This window comes from Leptopilina heterotoma, unplaced genomic scaffold (assembly GCF_015476425.1).
Source record: "Leptopilina heterotoma isolate Lh14 unplaced genomic scaffold, ASM1547642v1 Lhet_262, whole genome shotgun sequence".
Classification (NCBI taxonomy): domain Eukaryota; kingdom Metazoa; phylum Arthropoda; class Insecta; order Hymenoptera; family Figitidae; genus Leptopilina; species Leptopilina heterotoma.
In genome coordinates this window covers 246,403-270,779 of record NW_025110972.1, presented here as the reverse complement: position 1 = coordinate 270,779, position 24,377 = coordinate 246,403, and the positions used below count along the sequence as shown (strand labels likewise).

The following is a 24,377-nucleotide window of genomic DNA, read 5'->3' as shown; positions in this document are numbered from 1 at the left end:
AATAAAAGAACTCCATAAAAGTTTGAGGCTAGTATAATACCATTACGTTGTACTGTCATTTATGAAAATACAGCATATTCGTACGATACAATTACCATACCGGTACACCGTACTCTGCGTGGTAATGCGAACATAACCTAATTTACTTTACAGTTGTCTATGACATATGCCTCCAGTGCACATGGTGCAATTATTTTTTGTTGAAAAGCTGACTTTTAGGATGCAATACAAAAGTTTTAATATTTGTAACATGTGTTATTATATTTAAATTAGAAATCAGTGGTTTAGTTTCAATTCATCTATATGTAATATGTGTATACTATTAATCTCAAGTGGTTTTGCTTTGTCATGATGCTTATTTTTATCATTATTTTTCTTATAGATCACATATACATGTGTTATCATTTATAGGTTAGAACGTCCAAATTATTTTCCTTACAATAAAGTACTTTAGATTATAAAATGGTTATTAATCACAGTTATTTTAAAGAATGTTTAAAAATTAGCAAAGCAAAACCACTACAGAATTATTTAATTAAAATACTTCAAAACACTGATTATTCTAATAAAAGTAAATGTGGTTACAAGTTACATGATTTACATAATATCTTTAGGTACAAAAAAAATAACTCTTTTAATAAAAATAAATTACTTCAAAGTTAAATTGATCTTAGTAATGATTCTTTCAGAAAATTTATCATCAAATATTAAATTAAAATAGTTAATACTTAATACAGACTAAAGCACAAGAGGGGGAGGGATATAAAAGGCTTTACACGCGGTACTAGTATAGTACGAATACAGTAACCGTACGATAAACTATATTACAAAAACCTTCAGTACACCATACTATTATCGTACTCGTATTATACGAGCATAAGCATACTGGTACGACATACTAGTACAGTACCTGTTACCGTGCGAAGGTAGATGGCGAGTACAGTACCAGTACGATTAATACGCCATAGTCGTATTGTACATGCATCGTACTAGTACGCTGGTTATCTGGGTTAGCAAACAACCGGGACGATTTGCCGGCTCAAATATTATCACCGGCAAATCTCCTTCGTTCGTATAAAAACAAAACCAAATTGTGGTACCGGGCAGGTACAAATATTATCACCAGCAAATCTCCTTCGTCCGTATAAAAACAAAACCAAATAGTAGTACCGGGCCGGTGCTGGGCCAGATATTTTTTATCAACCGGCCCGGTACACACTACCAGTACCGGTACAAATCCACATTTACTACTGGGCCGGTATTTATTTCATATCCGGCCCGGTACCTTTTTGCCGGTACTAGCATAAGTCCGACTTTACAACCGGTTCGGTACCATGCCGGTCGTTAGTGCTGGCACATCTCCAACTTTTCTGCCTGGGTTGACGTCGAGGTATAATGATCCCCAGGCGGCACACAGTGAACTAAAAGGTATCAAAATGTTGACATTGAAATGTTGACTGTTAACATTTTGAGTTTCCAAAAAGTTAACTTTTTGTAAATGATGTTGTATACCTAAAATTTATCAAATGTCCGACCAAAAATGTCACGTTTATGGGAAAAAAAGTTAACGTTTTTATAACTTTTCGAATTCCCAAAAAGATATCAAATAGATGACTTGCTTAAGTTATAAAATTGACAACTATTTTGATTCAAAATATAATACTAAAAAGTTAACATATGTTTTACAACTTTTGAATAATAAATTTAATGTTAACTTAAAGACAACTAATAGTTGATTTTGAAAATAAGAAATAGTTATCGCTTTATTAACAAATAGAGTCTGAAAAGTTCGCAAATTGATTACTTTTATTTATCGTATTAGTTGGTGTTTTCGGTACTTTTTGGAAAGGATAAAAAGGCAAAAATATAGGCGACGACGCTAAGCAATTAACTCTTTCTTTCAATCAAATCAGATATGCCCTATAATAAATAAAGACATATTTTATTGCAATACACATTATGCATTTTGTATTCAATAATCATCTTTATGTTATTATAGATTATCACTGACATGATTGAAAAAAGAGCTAATTGCTTAGCATCGTCGCCTACTTATTAAAACCCTAAAACTGAAAATATTTAATAAATTTCATTTTTTATATATTTATTAATAATTATACTTAATAGGTAGATTTTATACATGTATAAATATTAATATCGTGCAAACTTCTCTCATTTCCACGTGGCTGAGTTGCTGATGCTTCGGCAGATCAAAAAATGTTTTTTTGCCTACAAGTAATACAGAAATAATTAAAACAAAAATAAAAACCGATTTAAGTACAATTAGTGATCTGAAAATACATAATTACCTTTTTTTCCAATGGTGAAACAAAACGTAACCTCTATAAATATATTTCACCAGCGAGCTGATATGAGCTGACGATGTACGTACCCACGCTGCACGATTTTTAGGTTATAACGCTCTGGGGAAGTGTCTGATCGGAAAGGCAATATAAACCGTTTTTTGACTCGCTGTTATATATTTATTTTGTTAACTTTTTACATATAACATTAAGTTAACTTTAAAAAGTTAACAAAATGTTATCTAAAGATCGTTGATCTAATGATAATTTTAAATAGTTAACAAAATGTTATCTGAAGATCGTTGAACTAATGATGATTTTAAATAGTTATCGTTTTAATTACTATTATACTACACAAAAATGTCAACTTAAAAATATTATCTATTAGATAACTTACAATTGTTGTCAAATTTACATACACATTTTCAATAACTTTTTGTTACCTTTTTCGACTTTGCAAATAGTTAACAAGATTTCGGTAAATATATGTTAACTTTTCAAAGTCAACAATTTGATGGTTACATTTTGTTAACTTTTTGTTGACAATTTCCATTACCAAAAAGGTGACTTGAAAACGGTAACTTTAAGTTATTAAGACGTGAAGTGTGCCGCCTGGGGATGTGCACCGTCGATTATTGTCCGGTACACACCATTAGAACTCGACTGTCGATAAACCGGTTGTACTCAGGAGAGGTTTTCTACAATTTCCCTCTTCTCTGGCGAGAAAACCCATTGACGGGTGGTCCAGGCGGAATGCGAGTACTCCTAATAAAGTCGGCTGTAGACGCAAATTAGGTTAATATATAGAAAATTTCTAAGTAGAATGGTTATGCTTAATCCAAAAAGTATTTCTCGGGGACTCTTGTCGAAGTGCGTAAGGCCAATAAGGCAGGAGTATAAACAATAATACAATAATACTAATATATTCTAAAACAGATGTAAAATAACATGTATATGGGAAAAATAAATTACCTCATTAATCGAATTAAGAGAAATCACCTTTGTCATACGCAATTACTTTGGCACGTGCCATAGTCGTAAATTAAGACACATGAAGAATTGCGCAACTCCTAAGAGGCGCCACTCATTTTTTTTCCTTCTGCTTCCTCTATTGTTCAAAAAAATATATTAACCTTTGGAAAGACCTCTTTTTTATGTGTAGAATAATATTTGAGAAATAATTTTTTTGGCATTTTTGCAATTTTTCTTATTTTTTTTCTTTTTTGCAGATGGCGAGGCTCAGTTTATAAGCTCATATGGCGAGAACTTCTCGTTTACCTTTTCGTTTATTACATCATCAATTTCACCTACAGATATGCTCTTAACGAAGAACAACAAAGGTGAGTTTTTTGGGTACTAACATTAATTAATTATAATATTAAATAATTGTAATTTGAATAATTATAATTGGATTTTTAATAATTATAATTGGAATAATTGTAATTTTAATAATTACAATTAGAATAATTGTAATTTTAAAAATTACAACCAGAATAATTGTAATTTTAAAAATTACAAACAGAGTAATTGTAATTTTAATAATTACAATTAGAATAATTATAATTACAATAATAATTTTAATAATTAAAATTTGAATAATTGTAATTATACTAATCGCATTTCGAATAAATATAATTATTTTAATTACAATTAGAAGAATTCAAATTGTAATAATTATAATTGCAATAATTATAATTATAGTAATAATCATAAATAGAATAATTACAATTAAAATAGTCCTTTCCTAAAAAAGAAAGTTCGAGAAAAATCGAAGAACTAGCTCGAAACTCTATTTCTATTGAAACTCGAATTCTCTCGAAACTTTAGAGATATATCGATATTACGTCATCACAGAACATTCTTAAAAAAGACTACGCACGCGTGAAATGCAGGATGACGTCAAACCAAGATAGAAAGATGGCCGCTGTTTGTTTTCTTTTGGAATCTTATTTTATTTTCGGCAAATAATTGCTTTTTATTATTATAATATAAATAAAAGTATATTAAATGTTTTTTAATTTTGTAATTTTTGGGCTGCGTCAACAATAGAAAAATAATGTGTTGAATGTGTTATGTTGTAGTATTTCTGGTTTGTGCTAAATGTACAAGGTATGCACTTTGTAAACAAATGTTCCTAACCTCACTAACTTAGTTACTTAATCGGAACGATAGGAACAAAACAAATTTCTGTTGTTGTTGTGAACGCACTGTAAAAACTGTCGGGTGAAATTTACACCGTCGCACGAGGGCAATAAAAGAACCCTCGTCGCACGATGTGAAATCACCCTGAGCCTCGAATGAATTTTACATCGACACACGATGTATATTTTTTTTGTACATCGTGCGTCGATGTAAATATCATTCGAGGCTCAGGGTGATTTCACATCGTGCGACGAGGGTTCTTTTATTGCCCTCGTGCGACGGTGTAAATTTCACCCGAAATTTTTTACAGTGTGACTAAACATACAACATAATAACCATATATATTATACGTATAAGTAATAAATAAACATTTATTTGCTGAAGAATAAGTAAAAATTAAAAAAAAACATAGGGTACCAGTTTTTTTTATTATTGTTTATAAACCAGTTTTCGTTCGAAGTGATATTTAAATGTTTTATTATTTCTGAACAAATATAATAATTTTTGAATTTTGCCACAAACATTTTGTTTCAAAATTTATTTAAACAAATGAAATTTGTTGTTTTTACATTTTTTTATCACAACAAAATCATAATTTAAAGGTAAGAATAACATGAAAAAGCAAATTACGTGTTAAAAATTTTAAAGAATAATTACGTGTTAAATGGAAAGTGGAAGCAACGTAGTCGACCGCGTAGCGGTCGACGGAGGCGCTAGTTAGTAATAATTAACAATAATATGTAATGAATAAAATTTTTTTCCGCAATGTACTTTTAAGGTAAAATAAAACTTTCAACTATTTATAATTACTGATTAATTAAAAAGTTAATTTATTTATAAATTACTTAACAAAAAAAAATTAATGTAGGGAATTTTATTAAAAAAAACTGTAATTTTGACTAATCAAGTAAACTTTTTCATTGAGATTGTAATAAAAAATGGATTTTAAGAATTAAAAAAAAAAGTCCACAATATTGATACACAACATACACTTAATGTTTCTTATCAATTTGCAAAGAATGACAATAACTGATTGGCAAAAGAAAAAGAAAATAACGAAAAATGCACCTTTAAATTTATATATTGCAGCAAGCGCGTTGCTTGTACGTTTACCTCGAATAAAAATTCTCGTAAAAATTCAATCGTATTTCAAGTGCGCGTAAATAAAATTGCATTTTATTGCTCTTAACCTTGGCCTAACTTTGATTTCAACACATTTACTTTTTTCTTCCAATTTCAACCCATCTTTACAACTATCTATTTTTTTAAGGGCAAAACAAAATTTACTGTTTCGCAAAAAACAATATTTTGCAAAAAGAAGTTTTTTGATTAATAAATAATTTTTTTTCATTTAGGAATTAATTTTAATATTTCGTGTATATTTACAATTATCAACTGTTTTTAATAAATAATTTTTTCATTTATAATAATAGTTTATTAATTCTAATTAATATAGATACATAGTTCATTTATTAATTAATTTTCTAAAATTAACTCAATTACAATTAAACGTATAACAATTCTTTTAAACTAATTAAAACTTTTATTTTTGCAAAATATTGTTCGGAACAAATTCAAATTGTGTATAAATAGAATTTATGTTCTTGATACAATCAAAATATGGAATTTAAAATACGTTCTATTTAAAAAAAGGCGAATTCATTGTTAACGAAAAATTCAATGACACTTTGATTATGAAATGTTGCTATTAATAAATTTTTTCGACAATCATGTGTCATTGAATTACGCAATTTGAATAGAAATTCTTCCTTTAAAAAAAGTGTTTCATTTTATTCGAAAAATTAATATATATATATATTTTTTTGTCTGTCCCATAAATGCATGATGGGAGAGCGATATCCTATAATAGCCTTGTTCCACATAATGTCAAATAAAATCCTGTGTTTTGTCGACTATAGAGATTCATTTAAATTGCGTCACAATAATTGATATAATTTTATGCCCCCCCCCCTCTCTCTCTCTCTCTCTCTCTCTCTCTCTCTCTCTCTCTAGTTATTTAATTATATACCTGGAAATGACTAAAAAGTCATTCAAATTAAAATTTGTAATCTATATTATATAAATTCTGTAAGTAATTTAATTTTATGTTTTCTCCAGAGGAAAAAAAATATATTAAAAAATTGTGAATATTCCCTTTTTTTCCTTTTTAATCTAAAGTGAGAATTTTATTTTACGAACTTAATTCATAGCAGGGCAAAAATTTGTAGTTCGGTCTAATATTTTCTCGATTATTCTATTTTTTTGTAATCGTAATTTTTAATTTTTTTATTAAAATAACTTTTTAAAAATTGTCAATAAATTTGTTCATTATCTATTATTATTATTTATTATTTATTCAACAATTATTTATTGTCAATAAAATTTTGTATTATTATATAGTTATTATTATTTAATATTTTTGAATTATTAATTAATTATAATTTAATTACCATACTATATTAATAAGTTAATATATTAATTTTTTATTTCAGCTGAAATTTCCCCTCCTCTCTAGAAATATAAAACAAATAATGACAATTTAATTTTTCTTTCAAGGGTATTCGAGAAGATTCGGTATTATTTCGCAAATTCGAGCGATTCAATTCCAATGTCTTTTGTTCTTGGATTTTACGTGTCGCTTGTAGTCAAAAGATGGTGGGAGCAATACAAACTTTTACCATGGCCCGACAATCTTGCACTTTTTATAAGTGCCGCCATTCCTGGAAACGTAAGTCACAATTATTCATATGAATATTAATTAATTAAATTATTTAATTAATTATTAATTTAAGCTAAATAAAATAATTAATATTAAGAATATTAATTACTTGAATCTTAAATAAGACTACGAATAAAATTAATACATTAATAAAATTAAATATTAATTAAATACTAATTTTATTTAATAATTATTAATTAATAATAAATAGTAGTAAAAAATAAATTGAGGGCCTGGAGGTTGTAACGATTTTCTTATTTGATGAAAATCAATAAAAACCGCGACAATACAAAATTTAAAAACAATAAAAATTATAAAACAAAAGATTTCAAATAAATAAATAAAATAACGGAATTGCGTGAAAATACAAAATACACAATATAATCAACACACAAATAATTTACAAAAAGAAATAATTATTATATTTCAGTCAACAGTTTAAATAAAATAGGCCTGACGTCAGGAATTATACAAAATATGGAAAATAGAAATTAGAAATAATTCAAAAAATATACACACATTCAGACAACAATATGTAAAACGAAATATACAAGTACAATAATAAAATCAAAAATCATAAATTAACAAACGATACAATTAAAAGAAATAATTCGCAATTCGCCTCTCAACTAAATTTGCTCTCATATTTAAATCCGTCAGAATATTTTGAAAAATAATATTGTCAAGTCAAATATTATTTTCTAATGTTATATACCCGAAAAGACATTTTTATAAGATTAACTTACGGGTTATTTGTATGATTCTCACACAATTATTATGACAACGGAGGCTCAGGCTTTGTGGATGGTTCCGACTTCCAATACTCGTTATTTTGATAAAGTCTGTATGTTAGGGCCATCCTTATTATTCCCAAAAAACTCCAACGGACACAAACGGCCACACTTTACATAATGAAACACAACAAAAATATTTTATATAAAAAAAATGATAAACTATATTTAATAAATGAGAAATATTTAAATTTACACAAAAACTACCTTCCGTGTCCTCGGCCGGCACGTGAGAGCGTAGCCGTTGTTGAACCGGTGTCGACGAATTGCGATAGTCAATTAATAAATTAATTGAACTCTTCATCGACCCGCGATTTAACCCACCAAACCCCCACTACCGTCCGAATATTACAGGACACGGAAATTATAATAATTTTAACGAATACATGAAAGTCGGACCGGTCACATTTGCCAGGAGCATTTGTATCGCTTCAAGGTTGAAAGGGACTATACCAGTCAGACAACAGTGAGCGCCTCTAGGCTTCTCACTGCTGTCTGACTGGTATAGTCCTTTTCAACCATGCGTTGCAGGCAGTTATCCGTTCCAGACCCTCAATTTAATTTCTTTTTCAGAAATAATATATGTTTATTAAAGCAAAATAAGAGAGCAAATATTTTTTTTTCAAAAATTGCGAAAAATTGATACACTTTCTTCAATGTTATTTATTACATAATTGAAAATTATGTTATTTGTTTCATGACTCTTTTGCGAGTACTTGAAATTATATTTACACCTAAAGTACATAATTCTTATTCGTATAAATATTGTGCATTATTGTTGACAATTATTTCTTTTTTAATAACAATCACAAAGAGAATGCAAATATTTAATTATCTCGTAAAAAATAAATCATTCGTCACAATAAATAATACTGCAATAATTGAAAAATTTCTTTTGCCATTGTAAAGTGTATTTTTTTCTCTGTTTCATTTTTGAAAAGAATTTGCATATTTTTTCCTTCAATGAAAAATATATTTCGCCTTGTAGAAAAACAAGGCTATTTTTTATTTTTATTTTCGTATTACACTTTTTTTCTTTTGCTTTTCTTTAACTCGTTGAACTTTTCCTTATTTTCTTCTTTGCTTTTCGTCAAATCGTCGAATTTTTCTTGATTTTCCCTTTTGCAACTGCTTTTTTTTCTTTTGATGAATTTCTCCTGATTTTTCCCCATCATCTATATATATATATATATTGGAAATGTCAAAAAAATGTTTTTATTTTCCGTTTCTTTTTTGCGACTGATTACATAGTGACGGAATCGAGAGAAGAGAGACGTCGTTATAATTGATGCAGCCTTTAAATCCGAACATAAGGTATACTAGTTGTTGCTCGTAAATCATTACGCTAATGAATCACCATGACATATTTCGATGTCGTTAACCTACGTGTATAAGTAGTTACCAGTCTAGTGCATGTATACATGCCACACCCAACAAAAAATTGGAACGATCATCCAGTATAATCGATCCTTCACATTTACTCTACAAAAAAATAGAAAGAAAGAAAGAAAGAAAGAAAGAAGAAAAAAATATTCACACTATTCACGTTTAAAAAAAAAATTTTCACATTCATGTGAGAAAAATTCCCTTTAATCTGGAGTAAGAAGGATTTTTCCAAAACTCTTAATATTCGAATTGAATAAAAAAATAATTTAATTAAATATAATTGAATCAAAAAATTGAATTCATTGAATTGAATTATAAAATTCAAATTAATTCAAATTGAATACAAAAATTAAATTAATTGTATTTGTAATTGAACTAAAAACTTAAATTTGAGCTTGTCGCAAGAAGAAGCTTGTCTCCCTACTAATAAAAAGACTAATCAGACTGAATTAGAAATAAAAATTACACTCACTCTAATAAAAATCCAGTAAAATTAGCTTAAATTAGAAATAAAAATTCGAATAACTAATAAAAATCAACTAAATTTGAAAAACACTGACCAAATTACAAAATAAAAATTCGAATAACAAATAAAAAATTTATAGAATTAGTAGCAAATTCCAAAAAACTTGAAGAAAAATTTGACTGAATCAAAAAAATTCGACATCAGAATTAAAAAAAGAATTGTAATAAATTGAAAAATGTCGACTGAAGTAAAAATTAAAGTTAGATTGAATTAAAAAAGAGAAAAACTAGACTAAATTAGAAATAAAAATTTAAAAAACTAATAAAAATATAATAAATTTGAAAAAATTGACTAAATTATAAAATAAAAATACGAATAACAAATAAAAAATTTAAAGAATTAGTAGCAAATTCCAAAAAACTTGAAGAAAAATTAGACTGAATTCAAAGAAATTCGAACTAATTTTAAAGAAGAAAGTCGACATCAGAATTTTAAAAAAATTGTTATAAATTGAAAAAGGTCGACCGAAATAAAAATAAAAATTAGGCTGAATTAAAAAAAATTGAAATACTTTGAAAACAAAATTAGAAATAATTTCCAAAAAATCCGACAAAATTGACATATTGAATTCGAAAAAATAAATATTTAATTAAGTAATTGCTGAAATTAAATTTTGAATTTTGAAACACAATTATAAAAAAATTAATTTTCCTCTCCCAGAAAATAATTTTAAAACCATATATCCAAGAATCCAATTTTATGAATGAAATATCGATGACAAGTGCCAGATGTTTCGAGAAATATATGCCTTTCATTGAAAACTCATTGAAATGCAAACTCTGTGTCAATGATGACCGTCCCTCAATCTCCTCAACATGAAAGTTGATTATTTCAATCCTAACTTCAAAGCCCGGGCATTTGTGCACGTTCGCCTTACATGGAGTCGGAATTTCATGCACGAAAATTATTTCACGATTGAAGCAAAAAAAAAAAAAGGAAAAAAAAATCTTCTCAAGGATTCAATATTTTGCTGCATTTGCTATACTAATTTTCATCGTTAGTTGTCAATTAGAATTAATTAACTAGCAAGTGGAATTAATTAGCTACTAATTAGCTATCAAGTGTAATTAATTATCCACTAATTTACTATTTAGTGAATTAATTAACTACTAGTTAGTTACTAATTTTAATAAATTTGCTCGTGATTTTCTAGCAATTAGAATTAATTAGCTACTAATTGGAAATAATTATCTACCAATTTTAATTAAATTGCTTGTACTTTTCCATCAAATAAAATTAATTAGCTAGTAATTGATTATTAGGTAGAATTAATTAGCCACTACCTAGCTATCAATTTTTATTAATTAGCTACTAATTTACTAACAAGTAAAATTAATCAGCTACTAATTTACTAACAAGTAGAATTAATTAGCTACTAATTTATTAACAAGTATAATTCATTAGTCACTAATTAGCTGTCAATTTCAATTAATTAGCTATTAATTAATTAGCCATCAATTAGCGGATAATGAGTACTAATTAGCTCCAACGTAATAAATACTAGTAATTTTTTTCCTTTTCGTACGAATTAATTTAATTAGCTAATTTTTTTCCCAAAAAAAAACCCTCAATTTCCGTTCACATTTTCTGCAATAATACGTCCTCGAGTCATCGCCAAGGATGATTTTTCTCAAGGCATTCACCTTCCTCGCGTGAAGAATGTGCAATGAAACGACCAATGATTCCAGTGGTATATGCAGAGACACATATATAAATTTTTATCGAAAGGGGCAATTGGCTCGCGCCAAAAATTCGTTTCCGAGACGCGACAATTTTTTCATTCTAAACACGTTTCGCCTGCTGCTGATGCATGTTTCGCCACTTTCCCCATGCAAGTTTTGATTAAGTGTACTTGGCACCAGAAAGACGAAAAAAAAGAAAAAGAAAAATTTTCATCTAATATATTATATTGTTAACTTTGTTTATAATTTTTAATTAACTTGTCAATAATACTTTATTACTTTTTTGTTTTCTATTTTCGTTTTCTTTTTCTTCTCTCTTGTTTTCGAATCAATAGTTGATTTTTCAAGATGTGCGCATTTTGTTACGAGCGTCTTCACACAAAGTTTTGTAATCGAACAAATTTACATACTGTGTATACATACAAATTATAAACGAATCGTAATGTTTGATAAAAATCAACAATTTATCGGCGTCACCGAGTCGCAATCGTCAAACTGAATATTAAAAATACATTCATATTATTTTTTGTTTAGAAGTAAGCACCCAGAAAATTGTTTTTTTGGGGGTTTTATTTGATTAGATGGTTCCTATTTAGCTATTTTTATTTTATTTGTTTATCATATTGTCGAATTTTTAGAAAAATTATTATCAATATCAACACAAGGAATTATTACTTTTTAAATATAAAATGATTTTTCTTAACGAAAAAGACATTTTTGAGACTCCACAATTTTTCTGAATGAACAATTAAAAATATTTTTTAGTCTATTTTTATTTGCTTCATAAAAATATTTTTTTTTAAATAGAAAAATCTTTTCAAATTAAAAGATAATTCTTCATTTAAAAAATTTTATTCTTCAAATAAAAATTTCTCTAACTAAACAATATTTTAATTAATTAAAGTTAAAGGAAGATTAATTAATATTTTATTTATTTATTATTATTGACCAATTTTTTTTAATTGTTCATTCAAAAAATTCCACTGATTTTCAAAGAAGTTTTTTGAATAGAATTAATTAATATCTTTTTATAGTAGGGTAGGGTGGGGCATTACTATTCGCGGGGCGAAACTATTCTTTAGTCCTGGAGAGAAAACTATTCATTCGATTGAAGTCCCTTTTACATTGTATACTTGTCATGTGAAATGACATGGTATGGTACGCCACATTTGAGCTACTGGCGCCATCTATCGTAGGAGTTAGGTACTCAAATGTGATTTTGATATACTCGCCCAGGTAGAAATTTACAATAGGCATATTACTGGTTCAGTACGGGAAAATGACAACCAGTACTGACTTTCATACTGGCCTATTACGTGTCCAACATCGGGAGGTAACGCCTCTGGCTTGGGCTTAGTACTGAAATTTTAGGTTAGAATGGTAAGAAATTGGAAGAGAAAAACTCCTCCAATTAACAAATCATGTTTAGGCATATTTTTTTTAGTATTATGTCATTAATAGCTGCGGGAATAGTTTCGTTCCTCGTTTTTTCGACATAAAAAAAAGGGTTACGTAAAATCGCTGTAGTTCGGAACAGAATCGAGTTGCAGCAAAATAATACATGGCAAAATTGTAGCTAATTGCAAGAAGTCAAGTTTTCAAACGGTCCTAAGCATTTTTTTATTTTTTTTAAATACATTTTTTAGACTCAAAAATCTAAACAGGAATAGTAATGCCCCACCCTACCTTAAAAACAATTTATTTGCCTTTTAAATTTCTTTAAAATACACGATACAATAAACAAATAAAATAAAAAAGGATAAAAAATAATAATTATTATTTTCTACTGTAAAGTAATCGTTTTCTTTAAAAAAAATTCCACTGGTTTACAAAAATATTTTTTGAATTAAGAAAACTTAATTCAAAAAATATTTTTGTAAACTAGTGGAATTTTTTTTAAAGAAAACGATTAATTGGATTTTTTTTAATGCAAAGGAAATTGTTGAGAATGAATTGGATTTTACTAACAAAAAAAATATCTAAAACAGTAAAAATTTTCTTCTACTAGAATGAATAATATATTTTAATCAAAGAAAATTCTTAATTAATAAATTTAATTAAGAAAAATTTTTGAAAAACTATTTTTGAACTAAATTTTTGTTTTCTTGCTTCAAGGATGAACGAGGTCGTTTAATGAGGAGGAACATTGTCAGATATGCCGTTCTCGCCTATGTCATAACACTGCAGAGGATTTCGTTACGAGTTAAAAGACGTTTTCCTACTCTTCAACACATAGTCGACGTTGGTCAGTGAGTTACATTTTCTACACATTAATTTTTGTCCATTTCTAGAGAATTTTTTTCTCTATTCCATTTGAAAAAAATTATAGAACGAAAGAAAAGCTCAAAACGAAAAAAAGTCCTAAACAAAAGAAAAGCACAAAACGAAAAAAAGAGAACAAAAGAAAAGTAGGGGAGAGTTGTCAGGGTTGGGCAGTGTTTAGGGTTGAGCCAACGCATTTATTTCGTTTTATCACATTAGCGCCATCTGTCTTTGTACGTAAATTCTTGCTACTAATGTCAGCAAACATTTCACATGAGTCGCAGTAAAGTATACGAACGTATACTTGAGTCTTTGTGAGTCAGTGCTATACGCTCAGCAAAAACTTTTTTGTGGTGTCAAAAGAAGAGAACTAAATGTAGAAGAAACATGCCAAAGACAAAATAAGTTTACTAAAATTGTCCATTAATTTCTTGGTTCCTATCCTCATTCCCTTAGTGTCACTCTATCATTTGAAGGTCATTTTTAATTATTTACCAACACAATTCATTTATTTTTCTACACTGAAAGAATTTTGGGCAGGCTGCAGGATTTACATGGGTGCCGCTATAGCTCGCTGCCTCAAGACTCGCAGCTAACCTCAAAAAGGCGAGTCTTGCCCAAAATTCCCAAAATTCTTTCAGTGTACAGTGACTCATCTTTGTCAACCATGTTCAACCCTGACAACTTTTTTTTTAAATTGCTTATAACTCCGATACTTTTGGTAAAAATTTTTTACAATGTTCAAAAAGAACATTGCATTTGAGTAAATCTTTCCAACAATATGCGCAAAATCGCGAAATTCGTCCTACAGGGGATGTTATGAAGAAAAGACAAAACTATGCCTAACCCTGACAACTCTCCCCTACAAATAAGAAAAAATCTATAAAAACAATTCTTAGCTATAATAATCTTTACCAGAAAATTAAAAATAAATAAAATGTTTCCCTGAAGAAAAAAAGAAAAAATATTAGAAAACAATTTGAAGAACGTTTATAATTTATTTCCTCAAAAAGAAATATTGATTCCAAACTCTCATTAGGCGAATAAATATTTTTCAAAAGAAGTAAAGAGAAAAATGTGATGAATTTTTTTTCGTTTTGATTATTATGATGAAGAAGTGTGATCATCATCATTATCGTTTGGATTCTTGATTTATACTTTCTCTGCATATCAGGGAAAGTTTAATCAGACATTCGAATCTATGATACAAAATGCATTGTAACAATCAAGTGTTGGAGTGAAATTCAGAGCTCATTTAATAAGAGAACTTTTCAGCAGAATCAGCGAAAGTTTTCTATTGGCACTTGTCGATATATTTAATCACGAGAATTGCATTCTGTATCAGTGACAAACACACGCTTTGAATAGAAGAATTTTTTTTTTGCTTTTCTCTTTAAATAATCTTTTACGTAATATTTTTTTCTTTACAAAAACTCAGTCGATTTTTACAAAATTATTTTTAATATTATATAATAGGGGAGAGTGGGGCAAACCGGCCCGGTGTCAATACTCCCGAAATGGCGAAATTGACAAATGTGTTGTTTATAAATTTGAAACAACAACCATGTGTAGTATACCTTATTTTTTCAATTTGACATTATTTACTTTTGTTTGTGCAACGCTGGGAGCAAAAGTTTTTTTAGTTTTTTTAGTAGTTTTACGAACTTGTTCTTCAGGAAATTCTGAGGAAATCGTGTAATATTTCCAAATATTAGGTCTTAGGTTTTGTTGAAGGTACACACCTCAGGAATATTTACCACCAAAAACTTTAATGAATTTGCAAAGCGGTTTTTTTAAACAAATATTAATTCTCAAAATAAGACCTGTGGGGCAAACCGGCCATAGGATATTTTCATTGTATCGGAGTTTCACGAAAATTATTATTAATTAGAATTTTTTTTTTATTAAAATATTTACTTTCAATGAGAATTAGACCCTTTAATATTGTTTCCCTGATAATTTAAAACATTTTTGTTTTGTTATTAAAACAAATTATTTATTTAATTAAAATTCAATCCTGTATTATTATTTACATTATTACAACCATTGTTCACATGATTCTTTGTTTGTTGTTATTGTAGATTATACAAATGTAATATTATAGATGACAAACCAAACTGGCCGGTTTGCCCCATGGGGGTGGGTCAAACCGGCCAGTTTGCAAAATTTTTTTAAAGATAACACAGCAACTAAACAATAAAAGATAAAGTATAGGTGTCTCTAGGAAAAAGTTGCGCAATTAAGGGGTTACGCCACCCTGAACGCATGAAAATCGGATGGTTTTTTAGGAATTTTTTGATAAAACTGTTTGAGGTAGGACTTCTTTACATTTATTGATGCTTTAGTACATATATTGAGCTTTATAAATATTAAAAAAAATTGTTTTTAATTAAAAATGGCGGAGATATAACTATTGGCGTGGATCAATTTTTTTCGGAGCAGTCCTTAATGGTGTACATGATTGGCAGTTCAATTTTTGTCAGAAACAAGTAAAACAATATTTTTCTTAAAAAGTGATAAATTTTGAACAGAGTGACGAAGCCATTTAAAAAAAAAAAATTTTTACGCAAATGGAAGCACTTTAAAAATTGACATTTTTTTTTTGCTAAAATTACCGTATAAAAAATTGGATAAAAAATTTTCAAATTATTCAATTAAAAAAATCCCACGTCACTCTGTGGAAAATCTATTTAGGAAGATGTATATTAATTTTGAAGTCAATCGACTGAATAGTTTTTGAGTTATCGTGTACACCGTCTCGAAAATTGTGGTTTCGAGAAAAACGCAAAAGAAGAAAAAAATGAACTTTAGTGTATTATAACTTGAAAATTTTTCAATTTACTATTTAATCAGCAATTCCTGGGCCATAATTTATTTTCTTTAAGAATGGAAGGGATACAATGAAAAGGACCCTTTCTAAATCATGAAAGGGCCCCCTAGACCATTCGAAAATAGAAAGTCGCTGCTTCCAGCAGCTCTCGGCGCGTCCCCACCGCGCTGACTTCTAATGACCATAACTTTTGTAATTAGTGAGAAATTGTCTTCGGCGACATCTCAAAATATTCGTTAGAATATAAACTTTGAAATTAAGCAAAAAAAAAATAAATTTTTTTGAAAATTTCAGGGTGGCGTAACCCCTTAAATGACCTTTCAAACAAGATATCAGAAAATGAAATCGGTTGATTCATTTAGTCACAAGAGTAAAAAAACCGTTAGTATGGCCGGTTTGCCCCACCCGTGTAGAAATTTATCGTGGAAGTATATGAGAAACTGCCTAGTGGCGCTAGATTCTGTCTATGAACTTGAAGGGAAATCTGGACAGAAGCGAACTAGGAATGTGACGCTAGAAACATCTAGAATATATGTATACAGGCTGGCTGTCTAGTCTCTTTCTATTAAAATTGAACGTTTCTAGACAAATTCACGATATTAAAATATAGGGGAAAGGTGTACGAGATGATCCCCTGGGGCAAGATGATCCTTTTGAATTTTGGCGAGCCTATTAGCTCCACCTTTTAGGTAAATACGGTAATACGTTGCCAATGACATACCTATGAATCAGTCAAACTGTCATGACAACACGCGTCATTAAAAAAATTCTATTGGAAAAAATAAAAATTTTATACTTTTGATCTAAGGAAAGCTTAACTTTGGGCTTAGATAACTTTTGTTGTAGTAGCTAAAATTCCATGTTTCTTGTACTCACGGCTTCAGTATCTCTTCAACTAAGTGTTCTGATTGGTATTATGGAATAACAGAGCTCGTAGGTTAAGTTACAAACAAATTACAAAATAGTAGCATTTGGGGCAAGATGATCCCTCAATGGGTGTACAAGATGATCCCCCCTAATTCCCATGTATTTCGTCTCACCTCAAAATGAATTTTCTAGTATTAATAAAAAATTTAATTTTTCTCGCTTCTTATATGTTTTTATTATGAAAACTAACGTATCTAAAACAAAAAGTTGACATCTACATCTATTTTATTAATTTTCTCGTTGTAGACAATGCCTCGTAATTAAAAAATAGGAAAACGAATTGTGGTGAGTGGTCAAAAGCGTTTGTGGACTAAATAAAGTATATTTAACATTGATACACTGTTATTCCATCAATTTATACTCCTTTTCCAATAATTGGGGTAAGATAAACCTACGGATCATCTTGCCCATACCAGGGGGATCATCTTGGACACCCCGGTGTCCAAGATGGTCCTTTTGTAAGGTTTTAGAAAAATTAAATTTACTTGTAAAATATTAATTAGCTGTATACATTTCTAATTAGAAAAGTTAGATGGATTAATTATCTACTAGTTCGTACAAAACAAACTCGAATATGTTGATTTTTCTTTGAATAATAGGTTTTTTCCCTTAGGGGGATCATCTCGTACACCTTTCCCCTACCGTTCCTATAAAGGTTGAATATTTATATACGTTCATAATAATGAACATACATATTATGTATATTTAAAAAATCTTTATTATTACAAATAAATTACAAAACTATTTCTTACATATTACAATTTTCCATTCCGGTTAGATTATTAGGTATATTTCACGTACATTTTATTCTTGTCTAGTTGATCATCTAAATTTTCTGAGTTGATATCTGGATAACCAATGTATCAAAAATAACTTTTTCCTCATCTTTCTATTACCCTTCCAATCTTTGGAATTTGTTTATTCCTAGAGTTCAATAAGAAGATTCATCAGTAAATTTCTTTACAAATGACACTGATTAACAAACTTTTCTTAAACAATTTCTGCACCACACACGCTGACACGCACAGCTATCGCGATCAGCTGATCCATTGCTGCCAACTGTCGCATGCACAGTAACACTGTCGTCTGCTACTACCACTGCTACCAACTTATAATATTGTTCAAAAATAGTCATGTTTGTAAGAAAATGTCAAAAATAATAAAATTAATAAAAGCTTAGATTCTTTTTCGAATCTAAAAACAGGTAATCCATATATAAACAATTAAAATTTCTTTACTATTATCTCAAAGTCTTGATCTCAATGAGAAAAAATATAATTTTTATAACATTTTTATAACCTATAATCTGTCTCTAAATTAAAGAATAAATTATCCAAATATAGTTCTAAAACCTTTACATTAAATGCAACTTTAATTTTTACAAGGATTTATATTTCTTAAAAGTTCGTTTCAAAACAGAAAGAATCTGTATTACATACGCAATAAAGGTAGAAGATTTGGTATGCTAGCTAGTTACTATAACGAATTTAGTGACACCTACTAGACGGACTTGTTCTAATTCCTTATGTCGGTAACCTAGACAGCATCACGATAAATACTAGGCCGTCTCCATATCGAGAGAAATGAAGGGAAAACTGTATAAAAACTGTACATTAACTTTACGGGACCAGGACAGGTATTTGAGAATAAAATTCCACGACAAAAACTGTCTAGCTGTAGGCTAACACTAGGAAGGCCACGACAAATTTCTACACGGTCACTCTCCCCTAATAAATAAATAAAAAAATAATATGTATTAGTTAACTATATTAATATACTTAGTTATTAATCAAAATATAAATTTATTTTTATTTTTTATTTTATTTTAAAAATAAATTATTTTTCATATAAATATGAAAAATAATCGTATACGATTAAACGAACTTATCTTAAGTGAAGTTCAATCGTTATTATGCGAGGATGTTTTGTCCGAATAGATCAGATTGTAGTCACGCTAGTTGCTCGATTCCAACCACAGAATTTTAAAGCATTGGTTTTTTCCCGCCAGCACTAGATGCTCTCACCGGCACGCGTCACCATCGTCACTACTCTTTTTGGTGAAAATTCAAATCAAATTGCAATGAGGTTGAGGGAAATGTACATGGGTGGAACTACAAGTAATCATTTCATTATTGTTTTAGAAATTTAAACATGTGAGTTAAAAACAGAGTTCGCAAAAGTACTGCTCGTTTCTCGCAAAGGTTAATTTAAAAATCGAACAAAAAATTAGATTTATTGGTCCAGCCGGCCGCTTTTCCTATAGACTCAATACTAACACCTTTACGTTGAGCAGCTGAGGTCGATGCATGTTTTGTACTATAACCCGAATAAGTATCCGTTTTAATTCTACACTCAGCTAACGTTTGTTTGATCCAGCGACTAATTGTCGCGCTTGACGCAGCTTTATGAGGCTTTTTAAACGTAATGAATAAAGACTTCTCATTCACGGATCTCAAATTTTTTGTTTTAATTCAATAATCCTTTAACAGGCTGGCAACACAAAGTTCTGGTCTATCGTTTAATACGGGTAAATATAAAAGCGGCTGTTCTCTCCCAACTGCCGATGTCTTAATCCTGTCGACTATGTATATATTTTAACCGCGGTTTCCGTAATTTTAATATTATCGATGTTAATTTTTAATAAGGTTTGTAAGCGTTGAGCTGTGGCTAGCGCAAGAAGTGTCACGAGTTTTCTCGATAACTTTTCCAAATCTAATTCTAAATTAGATTCGTAGGTTGGTAGATGAATTAAAACTAGATCTGGATCCCATATGTCGTTGTATTTTGGCTTTTGAGGTTTCATTATTGACACTCTTTTACAAAAACGTTTTATTGTCGGGTTCTGGTCTAAGTCGAGTGAAACAATCAAAGATAGCGCTGAACGATACGAGTTTAACCCTAGAAGGAGTACGTTAATTTACTCACCCTCTAAGGAGTAACTGGGGTGTCCCGACACCCCACGCTTTAAACTTGTTTTATAAGGTTTATATTATTTGACGTAAAAAAATTAGTTATAATGAATTGATTGGTTTTTTAGTAAGGAATACAATAATATTATTCATATTTTGATAAATTAAAAAAATTTTGAAAAAAACTATAAAAACCCAAAAAAACACCAAAAAATTGCAAAATTGACTTTTTTCACAAAAAACGTTGTAGTTTCTTAAAAATTTGACTAATTTAAAAACTATTTTAGGTTTTTAAAGTTAAATAGATACACTTTTAGGGGAAAAAATTAGTTTTTGTATTACTTCCAAAAAACATAATTATTTGAACATCTGAAGTGAAAGAAATTAAAGACAATTGACGAATAGTGAAAATAATAAAATTGAACTATAAAATGGACTTAAACAATTAATATTTACTAAAAATCGTGTTATAAATTTAAAATTTTACAAATTTAATATATCTGAATATATTAACATTAAAATTAATAACTTATGAAATGATTCTGTAAATTAATATTTAATCAAAGTTTTAATTAACAATTCTTAATACCTCTAATATATGTTAAAATATTATTAACAATATAGAATTTATAATTTTAATTTGACTGTCATATACTACATTTTTCTGTATTAGAATTTAATTTCTGACTGTAGAGAGAGCACAGAAATTTTTAATAAATCTTAACTCAAATTTCATAAGTTGTTACAAATACAGAATGTCTATTTTTCATAAAATTAGAATTTTTGTATACAAATGTTCCTTTTTTATAAAATACAACTTTTTCATGCATAACCTATCAATTTATACTTTATCAGATGATTTTGACTGATTAAAAACGATTTTTTAAAAAAATTTGAATTTACTTATCTTGACAATTTTTCTAACGTTAGGGAGTAACTGGGGTGTCCAGACACCCCAGACGTATTTTAACAGGAGATAGAGCTCTTCCTAGAGCAAAACTTTTGGCGGCACATACAGGTGTCAAAAGATAGAGGTTCAAACTAAATTATCAACGGGTTTTGAGCGTAAAAAAATTATTGGTTAAGCCATGGGAATATTTTGAATTTTGCTTGGGGTGTCCAGACACCCCAGTTACTCCTTCTAGGGTTAATGTCCCATAGGATATAATTTTCTTCAATTGTTCGGTAAGGAACTTTAACACCTCTGGTATCGTAGGATCAAAATTCGAAATGCCATTTTTTTTTACAAAATTTCCACCATAAACGAAGCGGTTTTTCGTATTGGGAGTAGGTTGATTTTGATAACGATGCCAGAATCACAGTCAGGGAATCTTCCGGTATTCCACGTCTTGCGAAAGTCTGCCGCACAGTTTCCCTGCAACCAGAGTAAGCTTCTCGGCCAGCGGATGAACTTCCCTAAAAGGACGTATCAGAAGATTAATGTCTGGACCTAGATAAATTGGATTACACACTAATAATTTCATAAATAAGGGGAACCAAGGTTGTGTCGGCCAGAGGGGTACAACTACAACACCCTCGGCTCCCTCGTTAACTATTTTCTGTAGAGTTCTCAATAATTTTAAATGCATCAATTGCCCATGCATGTGGATCCTTCCTCCAGGAGACAAATCTATCACATTTTTTATTAATATTAGTAGCGAATAAATCGATCTCAAACTTTGGGAAGGTAGAATTAATTTCTTCAAAGGCCCAGGATGCTAATTCCCATTCTGTTTCATAAGGGAGCAACCGAGATTCTTTATCCGCTATTATATTGTCGCGAGATGCGATGTAAGAAGCGAAGATATACAAGTTACGGCTCTCGCACCATTGCCAAGTTTCTCTACACAACAAAATTAATTTTTGAAACTGGATGCTGCCCATTCTTTTTATATAAGAAATTGCAGTCGTGTTATCAATTCTGAGAAGAATTTACTGTCTTTAAGAGCTAAGAATTTTTCCCTCTCTAAAACCTTGGTATATAACGTTCCATATGGCACAGCTGGACAGGCTGCTACTAACGTCCCTAAAAACTGAGACATTTTTTGTGAATCCCATTCGAAGCCTAAGAATTTAACTACCTCATTTGGGATAAAAGCGCTTTTCTTTTCATTTATTATGAAACCTAACCTTTCTATTTGACTGTAACTCGTCGAGTTACACTCAAATTTTTAATACAATCTTCTTTGGATTCTCCAATCAGCAAGAAATCATCTAAGTATACAACTGAAAGAAATGATTTAGATCTTAAGTAATGAATTACTTGTTTCATAAGTTTTGTGGAAATAAATTAAGCTGTATATAACCCAAAAGGAACACATGTAAATTCATTAAGCTCGTCCTGAAATTTAAATCTTAAGAATTTTCTAAAAGATTCCGCAACTGGGATTGTAAGGTATAAGCATCCTGCAGGTCTAGGGTAACTAATTGTGCATCCTGAAAAAGGACTCTTGTTCCGTCTCCTGTCCTTAAGTTTAAAATGAGGGGCTATTTTATTTTAAGTTAAAATTAATATAAAAAAAAAATTCAAAATTTTTTTTTTTAAAAATTAAAAATCCGTTTTTGAAAAAATATCATCTTTGATATTTTTTTAAATTTTACTAAATGTTAGGGAAAATGTGCTTTACATGTCCTGTAAGTTTCATCTTGGGATCTTAAAAGGATTCGGAGTAAAAAATAAAACGTAACCACTAGAGATGTGCAAAAAGCTCGAGGCTCGATCGAGCTTTTTCGAGCCAAGCCAAGCCGAGCCTAATCAGTTCGAGCTCGAGTCGAGTTCGAGCCGAGCTGTGCAAAAAGCTCGAATAATTTTGAGCACTCGAATTTTTTCAAGTACTCGAACGTTTCGAGTACTCAAGTGCATTCGAGTACTCGAATTTTTTCGAGCTCTTAAGTAAATTCGAGTTCTAGAGAAAAATCATATAATTTTCGCATATATTATAATTAGAAAATTGAAATACACTTTGAAATTGAAGATTTATTGACTTTAATTCGCATAAATTCGAAATTTTCTATGCTTATTATGTTATTAATATTTTTTTTTTGTCATTTAAAAGCTCGAATCCATTCGAGTACTCGAATATTTCGAGTACTCGATTTCACTCGAGTACTCGAATATTTCGAGTACTCGATACATCGAGCCGGCTTGGGCTCGGCTTGGCTCGGCTCGGAAATTCGAGCTTTTTGCACATCTCTAGTAACCACATATTACGAACATATGGGGCAAAATTCCTCAACTGCCCAGGTCAAAAAATGAATTTTCTCTAAACTTTGCTAAAATGTTACTATTATTAGTTGAAATGTAAATATAAATTTTTTTTGTATTTGATAAAATATTTTTTGAGTTATGGAGTTTCAAATTTTTTATTTTTTTCAATTTAATATATTGATAAGTAAAATTATTCAAATTTAAAGTACAAATAGTGATTTTTTAAGGGGTTTTCACGAGCTATAAGCTGGAGATGAAAAAAAAGTTGTTTTCTTTCAATTTGACCTTGAAATTCAAGGTCAAATTCTTAATTTCAATATATCTCAAAATCGGTGTTTTTTTCTAACCTATCCCAATCGAAAGCTTACCTTTTTTCCTATGAGTCATTTAAAAATCAAAGTGGGACCATGGAACTTTTTGAAAAAATTAATTATAAATCATCATTTTCTTTGTAAAATAATGAAAAATTATTATTTTCCTTAAAAATTTCCATGGTCCCACTCTGATTTTTACATGGCTCATAGGAAAAAAGGTCACTAATTTATAACTTGTGAAAACCCCTTTAAAAATCACTATTCGTACTTTAAATTTTATTAATTTTACTTATCAATATATTAAATTGAAAAAAAGATATTTTCAAAAAAATAAAAATTTTGAAACTCCATAACTCATAAAATATTTTATCAAATTAA

General features: G+C 29.2%; 2 protein-coding genes across 4 annotated transcripts in view; one reads left to right on the top strand and one right to left on the bottom strand.

Moving 5' to 3' along the window:
- Positions 1-24,377, top strand: part of LOC122503438 — a 223,986-nt gene that overhangs the window by 67,252 nt on the left and 132,357 nt on the right. Inside the window, exons 2-4 of one of the 2 annotated variants that reach the window (XM_043613979.1) lie at positions 3,533-3,643; positions 7,002-7,173; positions 13,665-13,794. In XM_043613979.1, the coding sequence (XP_043469914.1) occupies positions 3,533-3,643; positions 7,002-7,173; positions 13,665-13,794 (413 nt within the window). Of the gene's footprint in view, positions 1-3,532; positions 3,644-7,001; positions 7,174-13,664; positions 13,799-24,377 lie in introns of those variants that run through there. The other variant, XM_043613980.1, reaches the window with a different exon arrangement.
- Positions 1-24,377, bottom strand: part of LOC122503439 — a 290,985-nt gene that overhangs the window by 160,853 nt on the left and 105,755 nt on the right. The window lies entirely within an intron of this gene.